The sequence below is a fragment of the Zingiber officinale genome, chromosome 6A, assembly GCF_018446385.1.
Source record: "Zingiber officinale cultivar Zhangliang chromosome 6A, Zo_v1.1, whole genome shotgun sequence".
NCBI classification, from domain to species: Eukaryota; Viridiplantae; Streptophyta; class Magnoliopsida; order Zingiberales; family Zingiberaceae; genus Zingiber; species Zingiber officinale.
The window spans coordinates 132756314-132781332 of record NC_055997.1 but is presented as its reverse complement, the minus strand read 5'-3'; the positions used below and the strand labels follow the sequence as shown (position 1 = coordinate 132781332).

Sequence of the window (25019 nt, the reverse complement as noted above, 5' to 3'; positions counted from 1 at the left end):
CTGATCGAGGTCTACATGGATGCTAAACCAAGATTTAATAACTGAGGAAATATATATATTTATATAAAAGAAATACCTTCTAAGAGTTTGGGATGAGCTACTGCAAGTTCCTCAGCCTATCTGTAAATCTCTCTTCGAAGCTGTATTTAGTTAAAGCGATATAATTCAGTGGAAAATCTAGATGTAATTTATATCACAACAGGAAAAAGACCACATACTCTTTCCGCAATGCTACGAGGATCAGTTGCCTGGCCGCGCCTTGCTCTCGTGCGCGGCTTCATAGCAGCTACACTGCAACCATTGGTAGTAGCATTGATTTGTAGAGACGATTGAGAACCAGAAACCTGATATCCAGTTAGTGTGACAACAGGAAGATTAGTAATGAATAAGCAAACAAGGAAAACATAAAGAAATAGAACAGAGAGCTCAGCAATACCATTCCAGTCGTCCTGCTTGATCCTGTTTCTCCACTAGGAAAAGGCGATGGATAGACATTATTCATCTTATTTTCATCCTGCGGTTTCTTAGTTACAATTAATCAACTTAAGCTAACATAATAGAGAGACTTTTTGTTTTTTTTTTAATGTTAGTTTACCTTTGGAGGTTGCAAAGTTTCAGCAGTCAAATTTATCTCTTCCTCGGAAGAAAAATAAGGGAAAATTGGACCCTGAGAACCTACATTATCCTGCAGCGAGCGTCAATTAGATATTATCAAAATCTACGTTAGTTAATATCAAACACTCAAGAAGTTCCAAATTCCAACGTACTGTAGGATCTAGAAGTCCAGTGGCAACACTCTCCAAACATGTTCCGTTCAAAATATCGCCTTCACATTCTGCACCTTGAAATCCAATGCCAAGTAAATTCTCTTGTTTCATAAAAGAAGAAACATTGGAGTGCCATGCATCAGAAACCGATAGGGCATCTGAAAGAGGTGGGGGAAAAGGAGGCAAATCCGTGAAGCAGTCTCTCTCGATGGAAGTAGAAATCGTCAGTGAATCAGGAGGCATTGCAGATTTGAACGTTGTGTTACAGTCGCCGACAGCAACCCCATTTACATGAGAACTTCTAATGCAAGTCCCATCATACCCATGCATATCGAAAACATGAGATGGAGGATTCTTTGTCTTCTTGGTCCGCATCGACTGAATCGCCCAGCAAACTATTAATTTGGGATACAAGTATCCCACCATCCCAAGGAAGCACTGAAGTATCAGACCATGATCGTTGTGATAGGAAGGAACTGATGAAGATATTCTCCGGCGATGGCACTGAAGGGGCGGTGGCGGAGGAACGTGTATGGCGTTGGCTGTGGAAGAGGAGGAGAACTGGAGAAGGGAGAAAACTAACGCCAGCTTGCTTATTAAAAATGATGAATACTTTTATTAAGAACACTCTTGTTTGTATTTATTTCAAAAACGGCCATAGCATTTTTATTAAAGTAAAAAAAAAAAAAGGCGATCGGGCAGTAGTAATCACAAAAACGGTTCAATGGAGATTAGGCAGTTGAGCGAGTCGTGTAAGAGCATCCATAGTGGGAGTTTTCACTGTGAGTTGGCAGGAGGAAAAAACCTTTCTCTCATAGTGGAGGGAGGTTTTTCCCTTTACACGAAGAAGTAACTCCGTGGCTACGGAGCCATTTCTTTGTGTTGTTATTTTTTTTTAATAATTGTAAAAAAAACAACGGTTAGAATTTTAATATATTCTTCATGTACTATGCCATTGAACAACGGCTATTTAGCCGTTGTTCAACGGTTAAATTTATTTTTTTAATTTAAATTTTTTTTATAAATACATGATCAATTTCATATTTTTTCATTCATCTCATTATTATCTTCGCTTTCGATTTCTTTCCTCAACTCTCTATATTTTTCAACCATAAAAATATCTTGATTTATTTCAAATGACTCAAAATCCAGATCGATCTATGCTCCATGAATTCTGGAGAAATGAATTGGCGAAAGATACGGAAGATATAGATGAACAAAGAATGCTCCAACTATATGAGCAGCGACAAACGGTATGTACGTCAAAGAGCTCAAAGTTCTTCCGGTAGAACACAGAGGAGAAGGTATCTGAATGGAGATCGTGAAGTTGGGCATGCTCGTCTTTTCAATGATTACTTTTCTGATGATCCGATATATCCTGATGACATATTTCGACGTCGATTTCGAATGTAAAAAGAGTTATTCCTTCGTATAGTTGATGCCGTGAAAAATCATTCCGAATATCTTCAATGGAAGGTCGATGCAGCAGGGTAAAAAGGTTTGTCACCACTTCAGAAATGCACAGCGGCTATTCGTCAATTGGCGTATGGAGTCTCTGCTGATCATTATGATGAATATCTACGAATTGCTGAAACAACTGTCATCCAATGTTTATTCAACTTTTATCAATGTGTAATTAAAGTGTTCGGGGTCTAATATTTAAGAAGACCTAATACTGCTAATATCCAACACTTGCTTGAAATGCATGAGCAGAGACATAGTTTCCCTGACATGTTTGGCAGTCTTGATTGTATGCATTGGCAATGAAAAAATTGCCCCGTCGCTTGGAAATGTCAGTTTACTTGAGGAGATCATGGCGTCCCAACAATTGTGCTCGAAGTCATTGCATCTTCGGACTTGTGGATATGACATGCCTTTTTTGGGATTGTAAGGTCACGTAATGATATCAATGTGCTTAACGAATCACCGTTATTCAACGACGTCTTATAAAGGAATGCACCCGAGGTTAATTTTACGATTAATAATACACAATATACAAAAGGATACTATCTGACCAATGAGATCTATCCAGAATGGGCTACTTTTGTTAAGAGTTTTCCATGTCCCTAGGATCCCAAGAGAAAAATATTTAAGAAACGACAGGAGGCCACGAGAAAGAATGTCGAGAGGGCATTTGGGGTGCTCCAATCACGATGGGCAATGATAAGAGGTCCAGGACGATTTTGGTACAAGGATAATTTGAAGGACATCATGTATACCTGTATTATTTTGCACAATATGATTATTGTGAATAAGGGATATGCAGTAGTCAATTAGTCGGACGATGAAGGAAATCCTCAATCACAAATATTTCAAGGCTCCACTCAAGAATTTCAAGCATACATCCGCAGAAATTACGAACTACGTGATAATCAACTACATCATCAACTTCGAGCCGACTTAGTTGAGTATATCTGAGTACGCTATAATTGTAATCAGTGGAAAAATAATTTATTAATTGCGATATATGTATTGTGATATTTATGTAATTTTTTAATTATGAAGGTTATTTTATGTTAGTAATTTATGAATTTAATTTTATTAAAATTTAATTATATAAAATGTAATATGAAGAAGAGATAATGAAATATATATAATGAAGAGTGTGGGACTCATGAAAAAGTTGTTGAGAGGTTTTTTTTATAGTGGAGAGGGGTGTGAGACTTTTAACTTTTGATGTGGCACAGATGTGACAACGAATGAGCTCTCAATGAGCTCTAATCATGATGGACGCCCTAAGTTTTAATAATCTAACATAGTTAAACTAATAAATAATTATGAGGATAATTAGTAATTATTAGGCTAATCCAGCTTGACCACGTACGTATCTCGTTTCTAACTCGTGAATAAAGTCATTGGTTGTTAGTAGTTAATTGGTGCCAATAGTATACATGCCATGTTCTTATTATCTTAAAGGAATTAACCGCGGTTACAAGTAGAGATGCCCATGTCATATTATGCTAAAGGGATTATTAACAGTGATTTGACTGTGGTAGGGCCTAGCCGCCTAGGAGAGAGACGAGGGCCTAACACAAATTGCAACGGGCCAAGTCAAGTACAACAGCGTCAGGCCAGCACATGCATCGTGTTGGTGGGTTCGGTGAGTGCTCAGCCTGGCCCACATCTAGTGAGGTTAATGACGAGCTCACTAATGCTGGGTTGGCCCGACCCGTTCCGTACGAAGCTCAAGGTTTAGTTCTGTTGATACTTTTACATCCAGATCTTGATCTAGTTACTTAAACAAGAAGCGTAATTTGTGTTATTTAGGTTTTATTTTCTCCCGTGTAGTAGTTGGACAACATGAATATTAATTTATATGTTTCCCCATTTCTCAACTTGTTGAGGTTCGCAGGCTATTCTATATAGAAATATGGAAATAAAGATTACTTAAGATTAGAATAGCCAAATCTTCATAAGCAGTGTCCTCTGGAATATTAATTTTTTTTTTAATCATAAACTCAAGTCGAATGATCTAATCGATTTCAGTTGGTTGGATTTCATTTCAGGACATGTAATGATAAGTCGGTCTCTAAAGTTCTGTATCTCATGTATCTATTGAGAAAGTAGATTGGTTAGATTATACATCTCATCCACCACCTAAAGTCCACTTCAGAGTGAAGTACGAATCGCTGGGTGAATATATTCATCTTTTGCCACCATAGTGAAGTATGATTCAGAAATATATCTAACACAATGGAGAAAAGAACAATGTCAATCCTATAAAATTTCTCCTTCCTAGATTAAGAAAGTAATATTATGACAGGTTAAACTTCAAATAAACGATATGCTATAGGAGTTTTCTATATCAGATCTGGTAGCCCATACGTACTTCCCTTTATATCCGTGGGACTAATATTAAAGGGCCGTTAAGATACTAGATCTATTTTTTTTTCTATATCAGATCTGGAACTTAAAAATTCCCTGAGTCTTATATTCTTAACCAGAACTAACACTAATGAAACAAATAATGAGATCAGTAACAATCTAGGCAGCGGGTCTATGCCCTCTTTAAAAAAAAATGGCTATGAGATTAGAGATAGAATTACAATGCCGCAACCATGAATAACAATGTTCAAACCTAGGGATTTCATCATGAACAATTTTACCGGTACTAACAAATCGAGAGATCAATGAATTCCATGAAAGAGATTGGAAGGCTTACCATCCTGGAGGCAGTGTGTGCTTTCCATTAAAATAAATTTATCCATTAATTTGTTTAAGCTGTGATTCGATTCTTAGATGACTTGAAAAATTAAGAAGTGTCTGGCCGCTGCACCATTGCACTCGGATAGTTGTAAGAAATTATTGCTTCATCGGAAGATCAAACTTATGTCAATCTTGATCTATATATTAACCCCAAACATCCATCGACTAGTTTAAAGATAGAGCAATTAACTAAAAGGATGGGGAGGAAGAGAGATGAAAATCATACCTTCCTTCTTCGATGGTGATCGGAGTTGCAAAAGAAAACGTAAAAAATCCTTGCTTGGCATGTAAAGCTCACTAGATGTGGATCAGAAATAAAAAATAATAATCATTCATTGTAGTAAAAGGTGATAATATTCACCTGGGACTTTTTTAGAACTGTCTCACATAATATGAAAGGAAGGTAAATCGTAAAGAATTTCAGCTAGTACAACGGCCTATTGTATAGTGGTCAGGTGACTAGCAAGGCATTGCGCACATGCTAGAGATCAACTTCGTGACCTATTACAGTAACATCACATGCAAGTATCAACTGCGTCAACTCATGAGAACAAAAAAAAAGTAATGTAGAACATGATAACATTCATGCCAAGCGCCCCTCATCCGCTACCCTACGGTGAAATGAAGAAAAGTATATTAGATACTGAATGATCCCCTAAATAAGAGGGTTATTTATTATAATCATCATAGCAAAAGACGACTACACTTATCCCAGCGGCTATTTATCGTAATTGTGGCTCAAAGACAGACAGAAAGAGAGAGAGAGGAGGATGACAAAGAATAGAAATAGACACCGATGGAATATTTGTTCTCGATAATTCTCCTACATTATTTCCATGTCCCATGCAAAAAATTGTTTCAAGTTATTCTATATCTCAGAGAAAATTTATTCAGTAATATGATCGTCCCTGATAAAAAAATTATAAACTAATTTAGCAAAGTTATAACTACATAATCAAGTGTTGTTGTATATACTAATTTAGCAAAGACCAAGTAATGATATATATGATGTATATATTAGATTTTCATAATTTATCAGTAGTTGTGACACAATTCAATTGATATAGACCTAGGGTTTGTAATTTTCCATAATTTCAAACACTAGAAAGGGTTGAGCAAGAGAAATAGTATATATGGTATAAAAGTAAGTTTTAAACAAAAATCACGCAAGACCTGATATGATCTCACATCAGACTCATGTTAAATCTGATATGGGATAATATCAGGTCCATGTTAGGCCTGATATGGGATAATATCAGGCTCATGTTAGGCCTGATATGGACCTGATATCATCCCATATCAGCTTTCATTGGAGCATAAATTCTGATAGCGTTGGACCATCACTCAGAACCCTGAATAAGCAAAAGATAGCACAATTTACCTCCTTACAACACCAGAAAGTAACAACACATTCATTGGGTGTAATCAAACAAGTTGAAGTCCTTAAAGTGAGTTTTGATCTAAGCATATTTATGTGGCAAAAGGCGAAATCGCTCGCCCCCAGCGCCCCCGCCGCACCCGACCCAAGGTCATCACGAGGGAGGTAAATCACAGCATCCTGAGCGAGCATGTGGCAGGTAGGGTGAGTTGCACAGGGACGGGGGATTTATGCCCCGACTACTCTGAGTTTCGATCCCACGACCTCATGTGGCAAGCATCCTACCACATACCAACTCAGATGACCTGTGGGATCTAATCTAAACATATTTATGGACCTAGAGTAATTAGATTTATGTAAACTCTCAATCACTATGAAGAGTTAAACGAGAAGAAGGTCCAACATCCTCATACCTACCATATCAACCTAATAAAGTGTTTAAACAATATGATATCAAACCAAATTTTTGATCAACTAATAAAGTGGACCTTGTATGATTGTATATTAGGCCCAACATCCTCATACCTACCATATCAACCTAATATGCATGAGCAAGGTCTAGCTAAAATCTAACATCACAATGGAGCACCTTGCATGTGTTGTTGAATATTTATTCTTCATACATCGAATGAAACAATAAACACGATTTTTTTTCATCACCCTTTGCTATCAAACTGTAATATTTTTTTTTTCATGACAATCTTACAATAGTAAATTTATACATACATCGATAAATCTTTAACTATCTTCGTCTACTAATTTTCCTCTTGCTACAAATTTATTCTTCAACGCTGTAATTCTTAACTGTTGTTATCCTATAACTCTTCTCTTAAAACTCTTATTTTACAATGCCGCCAAACATTAGGAGAAGGGCAAGCGGAAAAGGTGAGAAGACATGCATCCAAATCACAAAATAATTTTTAATTAAAAATGTAACTTAGATGTTTGAAAAATGATAATTGACAAGAGAAGATTAACAGAAAAGGTAAAAAAAGAACATTTTTTGTTGGGCGTCATTTAATATAAATAAATCTATGATGCATCTTTTGATAAATATATAATTCTACCTACGCCTTGCGATAACTTGCCTTACTCAATACGTAATAAAATTGTTAGTCTCAATAAATGATTGATTTAGTAATTAACCAAAAGAAACTTGAGAATCCAATTTCATAATTTAGTAATGCAATGCCAAAACTATAAATTATACAACCGAACATGGAATTTTGAACAAACTACCACAACCCGATACAAAAGAATTACAATTCATAAATGTATAACATTAAACAAAATTATGGAACATCAACTCAATTCTTATCACTCGAATCAATGAACCGCATTACCTCTTCCCAACCTTCTTTTGTTTAGTTTTGAACGACGGTGCTCTGTTCAAAGAGAGTGCAGCAGATACGTTCTTCCCTTCGAGCTTCTTTGTAACTTTCATTATCCTCACCATACCCTTCCGGGCGATAGCCCTCCTCTCCTTCCTCCGATTTAGCAGATTTCTATCAAGCGGCCAATATGCATAGGGTTCCAGCTTATCCTTCTTCTTGAAATCACCACCAGCCTTTTTGCTGGTATACTCATTGCCAGTGTAGGCCCAACCAGAATCTGAAGTCTTCTGTCGCTTTTTCTGAGATTTTGATGACGATGCTGGCAAAGAGCGAGCATCTGTGCGGCTTCTTGTAGCTGCCTCATCATTTGAGACAACTCTATCCTTTTTAGGTTTGTAACCATCTTCATGGATGATAAGGCGACCATCAGCATCAAATTCTGGCATTTCAATGGAGGATTGTTTTCTTTTGAGTTGATTTGAGGATCGTAGTGCTGATCTTGTCTTTTCGCAATCTAGAAGATCGAGTGGATCACCATCCGACTGATCGAGCAAATCTTCTGGCAGGCTCTTAACTGTTGAGCGTTTTCGGCTTGACCTATAAACAGAAAAAAAAAAAAAAAAAACACCATAATACATTTCTATAGAACAAGAACCTTTTTATTAAAAAAAAATGGTTTTGAAAAGAAGGAAATTTAGTGTAGTAGGGTTCATATGAATACTCATGTTATTCCATCACAAACTGTCGTTTCCACACATCAATATAAAATAAGGTTTCAAAACGCATACTGGGAATATTCAATTGGCCCACTATATAATGCCCCATGAGTTAGTATTAAAATATTTTTTCAAAATATTTGTATTGTTATCTTAAATATTTATTACTTACACAACCATGATAAAAATTTTTTTGCTAATAATGAGTTCAATTCAAATAACAGAACTGGCCGCAATACCTTACAGACGAAATGCCTGTGCCAGGACGAGAAGCTTTTGTCTGCCGACCAATTGTTTTTGTCATTGCTTGTTCACCAGCATGGTCATCCGAATCTTCATCTCCAAAATCAGAAAAGATACGAGTATGATTCCATTTACTGTGTCTGAGAAGTATTAAAAAAAATTAAAAAAGATGACATAAAAATCAACAAGAGCTATCAAGATACTGAGATCATTTTCTCTTATGGGAGGTAATAATATGTTACCTCGACATGGTTGTTCTGGATACAAGAGATTCATCATCAGCTTCAGAATTGGATTTCCGCTCCTTTCTCTCTTTAATCTACAAGAGATAATAAGACCAGGAACATGACAGTTTGAATTTTGAAAATCAACTCAATGAAAATATCAAGTTACCTTCCGAATGTTTGTTAGTAGTTTCATGTGTTCTTCAGGTATAACTGCTTTCACAGCATCAAAGCCACATTTTTTCACAAGCATTTCAATCAGTAATTTAACCTGATAAGAAACGAGGACAGTTTTGATTTATGTCTAACATACCTCACCTTGAAGTGAGTAATACAAAAAGGACACATTGATATAACTTTTGAACAATTTTTTTTAAAAAAAAATTGATAGGTAAATCACAATATTTCTGGAAGTCCAACCAAATAGCGGAATAACCTATCAGTTCTGCTGTGACGGACCTTAAGGCATTTCGCTTATTGTACTTGTTCAAGCAATATACTTAAATCAACCAACAACACCCTTTTGTTGGTCAACATGCTTGAAGGTGTAGCCCACCATTGGACTCATGCAGACAATTTAGGGATGATGATTTTGAGACTTGGATCTTAATAGGGACACCAAACTTTCGTAAATGGTGAGTTGCAGACTCTAGTAAAGAGCCTTTGTAGGCTCAACTCTCAAGTAGGTGAACAATTATCAATTGGAGCTTTAAAGATTTTGGGTAGATGGTTGTGCCTGAAAAATCAATATATTAGTTCTCTAACTTAGTGAATCAATATATATTTTGCATCGAACTTCATCATAAGAATAGTGAGGTGCTGGAAGGCCTACAAGCATGATGGTGTAAGTTTAGGTGGGAAGACAACCCAACTTAGTCATAAATGGTAAGTGGTGAGCTAATAAAGAAGTTATATAAGCTTAGATCAGTGTACTATTATTCATTTGGCTATTTTAGGCTAATGGTTGAGTCTGACAAGATAATGAGCAATTTTCAACTATGCAGGTTTGGAAACAAACTACCGAATTAATTAGCTTTTCTATCGCAACCAGTCATCCTGTAACAGTAAATGCTGACTAAAATGAGGCGTCACGCTGCAATATTGATCAAGGTTTAACAAGTATGTTGGCTTCGGTAAACATATTGTTGTTATTTTAACAATTGAGAAATTACAAGAAGGGGTGCTCTTGCATTCAAAAAATGAAATGATTTGCCTGGAGAGCATCCCCGCAAAACAAAGTGAAGAATACCTTAGCCTTGAAATGATTCTTGGTGTCATCGCGCCATTTCAGAAGCCCATCAACCATTGTCTTTAAGTGCATATGCAAGCCATCGGCTTTAGATTTTGCCACCAATACCTTGACAAAACCTAAATTTGCCTGCCACATGTAATATTCAGCTTGAATAAAAAAAACCCTGTTATGATCAATCATAAAGAGAAAGGGAGGTGAGTCAAGGTACTTTGACAATCTCACGGTTCTTCCTTTGCAGGAGAAGAAATGTGGAGGGAAGCAAGTTGAAAGCTACAACAACAAGGTCTTGAAATTCATATGCCAAACGAGCTAACCCTTTTATTGCAGCACTGATCATTTGTGGTGTTTCACCAGCAAGACCACCAGCAATCTGAATGCAAGACGAGGATATCAGAATTAAATAAATACTGGAAAACAATTCAGTATCTTAAATCTTGAGCTGTCTCTCCACCATACTGGATAGATTTATTGTCTCATGCCCACATTAAGACACAAAGTCTAAACATTGTCAACGCATCACAGATGCAAAAGTTTGCATCATGAGTGATAGTGTCAAGGCCAGCTATGCTAGATAGCATGGAGGAGGTTTGGCCTGCTATTCTGTGCCAGGTGTTCACTAAAGTTGACACGAATGCCGAATTTCTGACACTGATACTTTAAACACTAGCTATGAAAGAAGGAATGCAGTTGACAAGAATAGGACTTTTAGTTACCAAGTTAAAAAATTGTAAGAGGTTTTCTTGTCTTCCCCCCTTTTCCTCGTCTACACATACATGGCCTATTTCAACAAGCAAGTCATAAGCCTTGTTTCTTGTCTTTTTATTTGCCTGCAGGAAGGAGACAAATAAGATGTCTATATGTTTATCTGTTGTGCGAACAAACTCTTTAAATATTAGAAAGAATAAACAGAAAAATCTTCAAACAAGAGAAATAAAAACAGCAAGAAAAAAAGTGTTTCTGAAAGCACACTATTTAACTGATTAAACTTTTCAAACATTAGAAAGAATGAACAGAAAAATCATTTTAAGATACAGCACTAAAGTAGCAAAAGTATTGGATTACATCTTCAAAGCCAAAAAGAAAGCAGGCATAAATTCATATTCTTGAAAGCATGAGATGTAGGAAATCACGAAATACTGCTCAAACAAAATGAGTTTATGCTCAATGCGCCGACGAGTCACAAGGATTAGGTAGTATGAGTGCATGACCATTGGCCACTGAGTTGGTATTCATTTAACCTAACAAAGGGATGTAAACAATTATGGTGAATGATAATTCTATTAGTCTAGGCTAAAGCCTTGCTATATTTAGAGAATTATAAGTGATTAAAAAGCAAGTGCATCACAGTGAGGTTAGAAACTTGCGTAAGAATATCAAAAGATGTTGTGCGCCTAGTAAAAGATGACAACAGTCAATCACAGAACAAGGAAAACATAATGAAGCAACAGCATCAGGAAATACAAAATCATATCAGAATATGTAATTTAATATGATCCAAACAGAGAAATATTACAGGCATACAGAATCCTATCAACATTACTACAATGAGGTTACCATATCATTAAATGCTATGGTCATACCTGTATTGAATCGCTAATTATTTATGAACCCTATTACAAGATCCTCATGGAGAAAAACGAATGACAAAAGCAATCAACCATAGTTAATTAGAGAAGAAAAAAAGTCAAGATGCAAAATTAATGTATCTCATAATGACAGATTGTATGTTAGAATTATCCAAATGATATTAAATACAATCTTAATCTCCTATCAGTCTATTCACTCATCCAATTCTAAAGTATATCTTTCATTTCTACTTAGCTTCTTTAATTAGAATACACAATAAAAGAGGATCTATTTTGCACATGTAACCCTTTACCAGGAAAACTAATAACATACCTCTTTCAACGAAAGCATTATTTCAGTGAGAAAAGAGCTAATTAGGTCCCTCCTCTTATGATCAAATAAATCCTGTAAACAAATAACATTCTATCATGAAAAGGATCTTTCAACAAATAATCTAAATAAAACTAACAACAGCATGAACGAGATTTGTCTCATTTGGCTATCTCATGAAACTTATATATCTATGTGGTTGATCCAGTTAACAAATGGGCTGAGTCTAATCGGCAACCTCGGGAGAGAGAGTGAGAAGAATCACCAATATAAAAATTGTCGTCTTATTAATTGCAAGAATAAATCAATTGAAACTAGATTGTTCCCACATGAACAAATGCAGTGGTATTTTACATAACTTGGTTCCTTTCCTATAAGACAGAAACAACAAGGGCTCTTTTTGTAGGCTTTACAACCAGATCTTCTAAGAGACTGTAAAATAGATTAGGTTAACTTGGTGCAGAATCAACTAGGTTTGCATGAGAAGGTTGAAGTTTAAAAAAAAAAGTACATAAATGTTGTAAGTTTAAAATTGGACAACAACTTGTCTATTGAAGGAGATTATATATTAAAAAAATATTATTTTTATCATACTGTTCTAGTGAAAAATATTTAGCCTAGAATTGTAACCATCACCAACCTTTGATATATGGACAATCAAAATATACAAGCAATCAAGTCTATGGCGTTTAGCTGCAAAGTGACAGCAAGGCAGTGAAACAATCATCAACTGTAGCACTTCATCCAAATTATCTGAAAGAATGTGATAACGTTCCTGAACATTGAGCAGATTGATATCAATAAATGACAAGATTTTTTGAAGTCCAACAAGCATAAAGTTTAGGAAAATGCCATTGTACCTTCAGTATAACTGAGAGAATTTTATATGCTTTTTTCTGTAGAATCCCTTCTTCATCCTATGATAAACAAGAATTTACTTAAATCACATAGTTTTGAGAGAAACTTGGAAATGGTGATTAACAAGACTGTGTGGTACCTGGAAAGCAGGCTCAATAGCCTTGAGCAACGAGTAAATCTCTGTATCATCCAGTCCAGGCAGAAGTGAAGATGCCAAGTCCAATAGGAGGGCCCTGGAGTCACTAGTGTTATGAGTTCATTTGATGCAAAAGCTGACATATTGGAGTATGCATAGAGAAAAACAAATACTGCAAAAAAAAGTAATAGCAACAGCAGAGCAGGGATTCCTACCTTGCATGGCATAGTGATGCTTCATTTGATAAATTATCTAGAGTTTCATCAGAATTATGTAACTGTTTTGCTTTAATAGCTTCCTGAGTAACCTTCAACAGTTGCTGACTAATAGCATTGAATAAGTTCTTCACGATCCTTTTGTCTGATATGGATGCAAGATCATGGATGGTATCCTTCAAAATGAAAGAAAAAAATGTCATCTCTCCATTCAATGGTAGCAAAACAAGCAAGACAACACAATTCAAAAAAAAAAAAACACCCATATGGTATACAATTGTTATGTGTGTACATTTTTGAAACCAAGTCAACTTGTTTACTTTTCTACACTAATGTAAATGCCTAGTAGATATATATGAACAGAATGAGAAAAATCAACAAGATTAGTCACAAAAAAAATACTCTGCTCTAGTTTCCTCTTGCTTCCAAGAAGATATGGAAGCTCTTCTCGAGACCTTGTAGTATCCCCTATTCCAACATATGGTGAGTCTTAGATGCAGTCACTCATATCACACAAATAATTTCATTTTAAAGTTTCCTCACCCATAAGTAGAATAAGTTGGAGGGCATAAGGATTATTTTACTATGCATTGTTACACATACACCTATATACCACATGAATATCAACAGCCACAAACATTTGGAGCAATGTGAGGACGTGAAAAATCAATAATGACATGAATCATGGAAAGAATTGTGAAGAATTATCTGAGTATTGACATGTTAAATGATAACATTTTGACTGGTTTGACGATACTAATGAACACTAACAAAAATATTAAATATTTAGAAACCCAAAATTTAACATAGTTTTGTTGACAAAAAGATGAAAACCTGCAAGCAGCCACCGATATCCTTGGGAGATTTCAAAAACATCTCTGATAAAACTGAAAAAAACTCTGAAGCATATGATTTTATTGCCTTCAGATTTTCTTCTGCTTGTTGTTTATTATACTTATAGCGATTCTCTTCTGCTCTAATGTGGCTTACTTCAGCATCAGGTTCAGAGGTTGTACTTGAAATTATGTCATTGTTCTGACGAATCAAAGTCTACAAAAAATAATAATAAATATATATATATATATAACAACAAATTGGAGCAAGTGAGATGAAGCACAACGGTTTATCTTGGGGAAAGGCCAGGGGTGTGAAAATCAACTTAGTAAAATTTCTACCTGAAGGCTGCAACATATTATTCCACGCAACTCAGGTTCTTCAAGGAGTGCATTGCACAAATCCTTCTGAATAGCTTTAAAACCTTTGTTAACGTCAACAGGATAGTTGCAAAAGGCTGGTAGCAAGGACCATAATGCGTATATAAGACCTTCTGCATTTCTTGCTGAAAAGACCCTTCCCTCCTTCTCAAGCTTTTTCAAAAAATGACTTAATTAAATTATGTGAAAAATAATAATGAACTAAAAGAACATTGAGGTGTTTCTTTTTTCTAATTTAGCAAAAGGTAGCACATACCTCAAGGGATTTTTGCTTCAAACGTTTAACGATACCCAATATGTATTCTGAGAAAAAGATCAGGCTTGATCCAACCACATGTTGCTTCAATATTGGAAATAGCCAAACATTGGCGTCTGAGGCAACTTCCACGTCCAAGTTAAGAGGCACAATGGTAAGAAATTTTTCAGGCCCCATGGCCCTAATAGCTGATCCAAGACACTCATGAAGCTGTAAGTTGACAAAGAATTTACTGACTGATAAAGTAGGGAGAATATTTGTATCGCCAAAGGGTAAACAAGGAATACATTGCAATTGAAACAGCATGTAGACAAGGAAAATATTGCTATAGTAAAAGTTAATCATTAGCAAGGTTCAACCATGAATGATAAACCAAGACAACCCCTCAAAGAATTGTAAACTCTATAAACATTATATTTTACATTCTTAATATTGATGGTTTCAAAAGCATATGCAAGTGACATGTAGTCAACTCAACACAATGCACATATACATTATATCTTGGCATGTGAGGAGGCATATGCAGTCAACATTTCAATATTTAAAAAACATTTATATTGATAACTAAACAGAAACACATTCAAATATAATTATTTAAAAACGAACACCTGCTTTCTAAAAGAGAAGTCCTCATCTGATAAATTTTGCATATCTGCAAGGCTTTTAACAGCTCCAACCATTAGATAGTAAGATGATTCTCCTGAAAATATCCCAATACATGAAAATAATAATTAGGCGACAAATGAGCAAAAGAAAATTAGATTTCGAGAGAGAATGCAACAGTATTGCTGCTTACACCTTCAATATTGCAAGTTTCAGTGACAGAAATCATGATGGACCATAAAGCAGAATAAGGACAAATAATAACAAATACGATGTCAACAGAGTCAGAAGAATATGGTTAATAATCACACAAAATATGAACCAATCACCATATACAGACTGAGCATTTCACATTGATTCTTGGAGATAGTGGAAATATAAAGACCTCACGCACAATCTTTTTTCTGTAGCATAAATAACTTTGACTACCTTAAAAATTATTGTTTTTAAAAGAACATTCTAAATTGGTATTAGATAGTACATGTGAGGCCAGCAATTAGTCTCGGGCAAAGTATTTCAACAAGAGTTTATTCTATTAGTTTTGTATATATTCCATAACTATGTTCCATGCTTCATCTCTCACAAACATAATTACAGATCAGTATGTTAAAGTTTTCATTATTTGTCAAACATAAATGGCACTAATTGAAGGTTAGGTTGCTTAAGATGACAAGCAGAAAATTTTACCTAGTTGACTGAATGTTGTCGAGAGAATCTGAAATGAAATGTCGCAAATAGCATCATAACGGTATCCAAGAAAACCTTCTATAGTAGCACATAGTTTCTCAATGATAGTAGGTCCAGATTTCCTAGACCCTCCATCAGTATTTTTTATCTGATCGGTACCTTGCTTGCACAGGTTTTCATCAATGCAAGCACATAATAAACCCTTCAAGGCCTCCATAGCAGCAAATATAGCTTCCTCGTGATCGCTGGCTAAAATATCTATCATGCAGTGAAATTCATTAACTTTCAATAGCGTTTATTCAAAATAAATACTACAGATTAGTAAAGTAACTGCATACCTCCAAGAGAATTGAATATAATAGGAAGTTTCACAATGCAGATCTCCTTGTTTAGATCATAAACTTTTCTTGTACCAAAGTGTAATAAACGTGCTGTTGATGCCATATAATCTGCAGACTTTTCTTCAGGAACAGTCAGGGCTAGTGAGCACAATAAATCTTGTAGCAATTCTGGAGAAACCCTAGCAGTTGGACTGCTGCAATGGGCATAAAGAACCTCCATTATGCATCTTGTTACAATCGGCTGCTGCAGCTCCAAAAGTTTTTTGCAGTATTTCAAAATGGTATTTGTGTACTTCATTGCCATAAGGGGAAGGCAGACCTTCAAAGCATTTAAGATATACAGGACCAGCATAGCACCTTTAGGGCCCTCTGAAGGAGCTGAATCCTCATAAGATCCACCAGCAAGTAGTAGATATCTCTCAAAGTTGGAGGTTATAACCTCACTTGCTATAAGTAAAACAGGATGATGCTGGAAATTTCTCAGCACATCACTCATGCATGTATGGCACTCCTTTCTTACCTACAACACATCATATTTTCTATAAATCAAGCTAAGGATAAAATTACAAAAATGATAACAAATTTTAGAATGTACAAGACAAAGGATATTTCAACACCATTTACTTAGATATATTTACTTCCTCATGTCATTTAACAGCACCTATAAAATATTTTCAGTTTATTGTTAACACACAAAAAAAAACAATACATGACAATCAGCATCAAGTTGGGAGATTTTTTTTGTTTAAGCATGAGTTGGTAACAAGTATAAATCAATAAGATTCCAAAATCAACTAAGCTGAAGAAATTGCAAGAACAAGATCAATGGAATCATATATTACGTCAGGTCCTTGAAAGGAAAAAAGATCTAATTCTAGTAATAGTCAGTTTGTCGGATAAATGTATCAGCTCAGTGACAGTAATATAGTTAACAGATATTGAGCTAGAAAAATACAAAACTTTAATATACTTTTCTGTAGAGAATTTGAGCTTAACAAAGTACCTTCTGGTGTTGATCCGTCATAAAACCTATAAGAGAATCGTAAAGAGGTGACAAGTCCGACCAATTCGCCTTATCTCCAACTGCGAGTAAATAAGAAGCACAACGCAGCCCAGATTTGACGCCGGCAGGCTGTAGTGAATCAAACCCTAGCACCCTAATCAAAGTTTCAGACACCTCCTTCCATCTACTCCTGACGACGGGACGAGGAACCTTGGGGAACGCGATGGCGAGGAAGGATAGCAGGGAAGCGGTGGCAGGGTCGGAGCCAGAGGCGGGGTGGCGGGAAAGCCGATCAAGGGAGGATACGGTGGCGCCGAAGTAGGCAACGGGAGTGTGCGGGATGCCCTGGTCCTTGAGTGCCTGAGCCATGGCGCCGACCGTGGCGCAAAGGTGCTGGCGGTCGTCGTTGGAAGAGGATTGGAAGCGGGACAGTACGCCGACAGCAAGGTCGTCCCCGTCCAAGGCGGCGGTCTCATTGTCACCGGAAAGGAAAACAACATCGGACTCCATCGCCTCCGGTTCCATCTCAGCTTAGGTTTTTTAGGGTTTTGAGATATTTATATATAGAACCGGAAAGCCAAAGCCAACCGGACCGAGAAGTAGAACAATGAAATCTACATTAAGATAAAATATTTCTTTCAAAATTTATTTAAATAAAATAAATGGTTTTCTGATTAATTTTCATTAAAAAAACTTTTAAAATTGATTTCTATAGCATTCAGGATTTTAGGTATTCGCTTAAAGAATTGATATCTTATTATCTTACTATTTTATAAAAAAAACTTATCCCTTTTACTAATTAATGTTGGTAAAGTTTAAAATAAATTTATATTAATATTCTTTTTCCTATTCACATCAAAAATATTTTTAATTTTTATTAATAATTTCTCTAAACATATGTGATCTATAATTCGACACTCATATATTAATAGAAATTTTTCTTATTAATCAAGACAAAATTTACAGTTTTTCTTTAGTCTCACATTTTAGAATTGGCAAGACTGAGAGTATAAAAGATTCTATAAATATCTTGAGCCGATAATGTTAGAAAACTTATTTTTCTCAATTTTTTAGTTAAGCTCAAGTATGATATTAAATTAATTTTATCTGATGCCCCTTACCTAATTTATGGATAGTCTTTTGGCTAAGATTAAATGTAATATTTATTCTTATCAATTTAATATCTGATATAAAAAATTAAATTAATTTTTATAAAGGAGAGTTCGTTATCCACACGTGTTCATGTATTATATTACACACACAACTAGGGGCGGAGCCATATATAATTTTAGTGGACAGTTGCCCCCATCTCATTGAAAAAAATTATAAAATAATTTATTTTTCAATCACATATTGTTTAATGATAGGTGAGAACATGTGGAGTAATCCAACACCAATTGCAAGTATTAATTAACTTATCTTATTCAAAAATTTTATCCAAAATTTTAGATAAGGTAGTTCTATCCATTTACTAAATTATGCATTTATTATGAACAATACCTTTATAAATTTAGAAAATGAACTTCATTTCCTAAACATTATAAAGGAGAGAGAATAAATAGTGAAGCTGGTGTATTAAAAAATAAATATCTAAATTTAATAAATTAATTTTTTTTATTTTAAATTATGTATTTTAGATAGGGAAGCTAATATATATACTTTAACAAACTGAAAAAAAAATAAAAAAAATCAATTCAAACTTATTTTATTTGAAGTTTTAAAAATATCCCAAAATATTTGTCAAAGCTCTAATATCATTCTTTTGTTGCTCAGTATTATTTATTAATCATTTATTCTAAAATATATTCGTCATTGAAATATGATCTAGGGAATAAACTAATTTATATTTTATATTGTTCATGATATTTGCTATAAAATTTAAATAATTTTTTATTATAAAATGTTTCTTAAAAAGGAAAATATAATGATATTCAAAAAAAATATCTATAACACAAAATTATATTTTAATTCATTTATCTACGTTAACCTTACTAAAATCTTAATGGTAGATTCCAAAAAATTAATTAGAGATTAAGGAAGGAGTATTTATAGACGTTAAAAAAAAAGGACTCAAGAGGAGAAAATAGAAAAGAGAGCTTAAATGAACCACAAGTTTTAGCGTTCGAAATCTATCTATCTGTGGTTTGGATAAAAGTGAAAGAATTAGAAGAAGATGAAGAAATTGAGGGAGAAAAGAAAAATAAGATCGAAACTGAATAATTACGAAGAATGGTGGAGAAAGGCAATGGGCATCCAACACAAATGGAAGTGGCTCCAGGGTTTCCATTGGTGGCCGTGGCCATTGACAAAAACAAGGGAAGTCAGAGTGCATTGCAATGGGCAGTGAACAACCTCATTTTCAATGGATAAATCTTGCTAATGTAGAATTTTAATTGAATTCGTTTCGAAGCAGTCTGTTTCACTCACTCTTCTTCGCTCACTGCGTGTGTGCTGCCTTCTTTGTCTTTTCCGAGAGTTTAGTTTTCCTTGTCCTGAGGTTGTGTTCCACGATTGAGATTGAGTCCGAGTGCGACGTTCGTCTTGGAGTACACCTACGGACGATGTAAGTGGTTGTCGGATCTTGGGAGAATATTGCCGGAGCCTCTGCACCGTCGGCGTCAATATATTCTTTAAAGATAGTCGGCACGCCGACACTCCAACCGAAAAAGATAACAATTTGTGGACCTTACTCTTTTATTTACATGTTTATTACATATTTATTATTTTGATACAAATATATTACTGTATGTGTTAGTGTTCTCCTACAACAACATGAAACTATTCAGTTTACCAGTTTGGGCGATCGTCGTCAACAACTTCACTTTTCACTATGCATTCTACGTGCTCATGAACTGGTTGCGACGGCTGATGTACTTTGAATTTGGCCTTCAGCTCAGTCTTCAGGACATGGAATCTTCTAAGATGATGCCTCAGAAGATCTGGTATCAAAAGCGTGTCAGCACACAGTAGTACAAGAGAGGGGAAATGCATGCGACACCAAAGCACAAGAGCATTGCACTATCTATTACAACAATATCATATCTTACGCTTAGATTTCTCTTAAGAAAACAAAGACAAAGATTGTTGGAGATTACAATATAGCACCAGAAATTTTATATTTTTTCACCATTTTCTAGGCATGTAGTAGAAGATCACAATATAACATAGATATAAGTATATAACCTAGCTGAGAAACTTTCCTGCGAATGACTAGGAAGATTCAACTTCCATCTAATCAGTAGTTGCCAAAACCTGTGTAATTATTTCGGTAGCGCACACCATACTGCTCGTAAATGGGATCACCGTAGTTTAGTGCCTTAATCTCCACCATCTGCCGCTTGCTATCCAACTCCTGAACCGCTCCAAAAATGATCTCGTTTGTTGTTTCACAGCTCTGCTTGTAATATGTTTGCGGGCCAGATGAGTATTGCCTGTGTCGTTGGAGATTTTGTCGTTGATAAACTTGTTGCTGCTGTGGTTGATGTGGTTCAGCATGCCATCCTGCTGGATAAGGCGAAGTGTGTCGAATGTGTTGGATTTTTTCTGGCTCTTTCGACGTGAAAGCGTAATTCGCTAGCGTAGTTGGAGTTCTTGTCTCTAATGGCGGTGGTATCTCATCCTCTGGAAGGACAAAACTGTCTGCCGTGGGCCAACTGCTAGATCTCTGCTGTTGCTGCTGAAAATGTGCAGTTTTTGATCTCCTTCTGAATACTCGGGATACAAGCTTTCCAAAGGCAGTGAAGAGGCCTTCTTCATCTGCATTCTCCACTTCATCTCTGGTAGGAATAAGTGGTGGTCTTATTGATTGTCTGGTTGGTTTCTGGTATGGAGGCATGGTTGTTCCTTTCATAGCAGTTTGAGGATCCTGGTAAAAAAATCATTCTATTTTCAGTAAAACTGTGGTTTTAAGAACATATGAAAGACAAGTGCTGGTTGCTTGCAATAACAATTCGACTTTAATTTTTTTTTTTTCTTCCTAAGGATCTGTTTGTTCCGTGGCAAATAGGTATTTTCAGGTATAAAAAATTTTCCGAAGTAAACTTTTTTCAGGAAAAGTCAATTATTTTCCCTTGTTTGACTGTGAACAAAGGAAAATATTTCCCCTTCCATTTCTTTCTCACGTGATCGAGCTCTACCAAATCAAGCTCGGCCAAAATCCCTGCCTGGTTTGCCTATCAAGTTCTATCTAAATCTGTGCCTGCTCCAACTCAAGCTTCATCACAATTACTGTAGTCCACCAGATTGAGTAGGTGGTCAGCTTGATTACTGCCTATTCAGGCACGCAGGAAGGGAGCTCACAAGATGCTGCAAGGAGCTTTGCTTTGAGGGAGCTCCTAAGATTGAACACAAAGGTAACTCCACCTCAGGACAACGCCACTAGTTGACAGTGGACTGAACCAGGGAATAGCAGAAGTTGCCAAATACAAAGGACTGTTGGAGGAAGCAGAGAAGGGGGTGCAGGGTTGCTAGAAGGGAATTTATTTTACTATTGGCCAGTTAGAATTTTCCATTTGCCATGTTTCTAATCTGCCAATCACTTTCCATGGAACCAACTCTAATATGCCCCTATGCCCCCCATCGACTGAATTTAAAATGTTTATCAATAAAGGAATCAAATTATGTAAACTTTGGAGGGATATAATCAAGGAAAACAAATTTCTAATTTTGACTACTTAAACCACTTGAGGGATAGTTACCATCTCGATCAAAAACATAATGAATAATGCTCCTTAAATAAACATAGCAAAGTAGGATATCGATTAATTACTCACATTTTCGGAAGAGACCATTCCTCCCACCCGCCTTTGGAGTAAAGCAAGCATGTAACCAGAGAAAACAGCAGCAAATAGAACAGCGATTCCTATGTTGGTAAAAAAAAATTAGAACATTTCATAAATCCCGATCAACGTACATGCCAAGATACAAGAAATCAAATTTTAATGCAATAGACTTCAATCATTAGTATTGTTCTATACTAATGAGGTGACAACTAGTAAAATAAGCGAAACTACCGAGCGGAAAACCAGTGTCATATTGGTGAGCACAATCGTCAATGTTGAGTTGAATTTCTCTGATTGCTTGATTTCCTCGGTCGACAACTAAGAGAGAGCAGCTACTAGCAATATAAACAACTTCAAAATCTGTAGAGAACTTTGCCCCTTCGCTGGGACCATCAGAATGCCCAGTTTTACTCCACTTTCCTCCGGCAATGGTTGTAACCCCTACACAGATTGAACCACAAAATAAGGTAGGATATTTGGAATACTAACTCTCTTCAAAGCATGCTGAAACAAAGTTAACTCTGAAAATTTCACAGATCTAGGCCCCTTAAAATTGAAAGATAAATAGCAATAGCTTAAATGCCTAGAGCAATATACAAGCACATTCAGGATCAAATGTATCTTAGCAACTATAACATCATAAAGCATAGTTTTTTTTTCAATATTTACTCAATAGCAAATTAACTCCCAACTTGAGTGTCAGTTGTAATAATTTCCAACTACGTAGCGTCATTTGGATTCGTGAAACCAATTCCTATTACTTTGCCCATAAATTCATGCAACTGTTAGAACAAAAAGGGACCTTGTCTTGAATTTAAACTGCCTGACCTATCTAAAGTTAAATTTTGGATAGATTTTTTACCAAGAAATTCTGCAATTAGCTTTCAGCATTCTATTCCTAACCATAAGGCCTACATACATAATGTTTACCACGCTTCGTGAATTCTATCTTACCCATGTCACTGATTTTCCTGATTGCCATGTTTGATGCGTCTGCAACATATATATTCCCCCTTTCATCAACTGTAAATCCTTTAGGATGGTTCAGTCTTGCTTCCCTCAGACCTCCATCCACATGACCCCCAAGGCCTTCAAGAGAACCAGCAATAAGCTTAGGTCTGCTATCTGCAGTAGTCAAAAGTGCACAAGTACGATCAGCTAAGAAGTTTTATATAGTGGTTTCATCACAAAAACATACAGAAACTCTTTAAGCACTTTAGGATGGAAATCAAACATTATTCTGATACCTTAGCATTATAAATCATTTTTTGTTAGCTATCTTCAGATTTAGAAGTAAAGCACAACATAGGGTCAAGGATTCAAATCCATATAACGATACTATTCGGAGGGCTTTAACCTTCTTGCTTTTGCCTGGGACACCCACCCACCCACCCAAAAAAAGAAAAACACTCCTTTCCTTGACTGGTGAAAAAGGAACACAAAAATTTGAGGACTCGTCTATGAATGCCAAAAGATGCAAATTTGGCAAATGATAAACATAGTGAATACAGACATGATAAAACTTCAAAAAAAAAAAAAGTCTTGATCTGAAATAGGTCTAGCTGGAACAGAACAAATTAAATCCCAAAAGTAGTGGAATAATAACTTAAACCCCTAAAGTTTGATTGTCACTCTCTCAAAAATCTGGCAGAATAACGTGATACAATCTCTCGGCATTTCTGCTCAAATTTTAGATCTTTTTAAGTGGAAGTACCAAGTTCAGTTTGAGGTAATTAATCAAATATCACTGTAATGGAAGCCGTAGAATTAGAAAAAAAAACAATTCCAAGTAAATATCAAGCAAAAAAATGTTCACATCTCGACAATGGCAGTGAAATCTGATACAAGTTGCTGTTGACAGAATCCAGCAGCAGCAGCTCTCCGCTCCGCGTCACCTCGACCGAGTAGGGCTCAATCCCCAGCTTACTCCCATCAAACACAGTCTCGACTGTATACCCGCTCTCGAATTTCATCAGCGGACGGTTGGCAGAGATCGCTGCAACAAATAGAGCAGATCAAGCCGCTAATCCAACAGAAAGAACCCAAAAAAATAAAAAAACTGGGTCAAAAAAAGAAGAAAAAAATACCATTTTTTCTTGTAGATTTCAGTGACCAAAACCTATTCACGAGCGCGGATGCAGCATTGGAGACCGCCGCAGTAACAATCTCCCCTAGAACATCAAAAACGCTCAATGTGTTAAAAATGCAATGTAGAAAGCCAAATTTGAGCGACAAGAGCACTCACTCGCAGGTGAAGCAGCCGAAGCAGAACCAGATCCGTACAGTGAGATCATCGCGAGAATGAACAGCCCTAGCCCTTTCATGTCTGAGCTCCGTAAGATCTGGTGGAGGAAGAGAAGGGACACGGATCAAGCTCACGGCAGCAGAGGCAACGAGAGCACCGGATCGAAGCCTTGCTAAAAATGGGAGACAGGGAGGAGCAGCGAGTGATGTGGATTGCGAACTGTGGAGTGTGAAGAAGAGCGGAAGAGAACAAAAAGTATTTATATAGTCACATGTTCCGGAACAGCATCTAGCTGAAAGTGCCCCCGGAGATTTATCTTTTTTTAAAAAATATTAATATATAAACCTTTAATATTTTTAAAAGTATTAGTATGATTTTTTAATTTCCTCTAATCTAATATAACCTGATAGTTAAATTTTATGTTAAAATATAATATCCACCATTACTTTTATATATTTATATATTTTGTCAAAATACTTCTTCTCTATTAATAAATGCACAATTTAGGTGATAATATAATAATCTAATAGAAATTTTAGTCTTAGATATGAAATATTTTTAACAACAAAATGGAAAGATAGTAATTTGGCATTAAACAAGTCTTAAATTGCATCTTAGTATTTTAAAAACTATCCAAGTGAATCCAAGCTAATCAAATTTTATT

The 25019-nt window shown here is 35.7% G+C and overlaps 2 protein-coding genes across 2 annotated transcripts; both read right to left on the bottom strand.

The window, feature by feature from the left end:
* Positions 1–7492: 7492 nt before the first annotated feature.
* LOC121998191 (RRP12-like protein) lies at positions 7493–17875 on the bottom strand. The gene is made up of 19 exons (XM_042552981.1): positions 17330–17875; positions 16324–16846; positions 15986–16243; positions 15304–15395; positions 14696–14905; positions 14401–14592; positions 14060–14275; positions 13226–13401; positions 13014–13107; positions 12877–12933; positions 12657–12791; positions 12020–12091; positions 10834–10947; positions 10329–10490; positions 10118–10246; positions 9038–9139; positions 8887–8963; positions 8641–8784; positions 7493–8282 (listed from the first exon to the last, which is right to left on the bottom strand). Exons 1-19 carry the CDS (start codon positions 17852–17854, stop codon positions 7691–7693), a joined length of 3870 nt encoding a protein of 1289 aa, XP_042408915.1. The 5' UTR covers positions 17855–17875; the 3' UTR covers positions 7493–7690.
* Positions 17876–20352: 2477 nt separating this feature from the next.
* LOC121998190 lies at positions 20353–24595 on the bottom strand. The gene is made up of 7 exons (XM_042552980.1): positions 24356–24595; positions 24198–24281; positions 23927–24106; positions 23065–23235; positions 22342–22551; positions 22102–22190; positions 20353–21194 (listed from the first exon to the last, which is right to left on the bottom strand). Exons 1-7 carry the CDS (start codon positions 24432–24434, stop codon positions 20565–20567), a joined length of 1443 nt encoding a protein of 480 aa, XP_042408914.1. The 5' UTR covers positions 24435–24595; the 3' UTR covers positions 20353–20564.
* Positions 24596–25019: the final 424 nt, after the last annotated feature.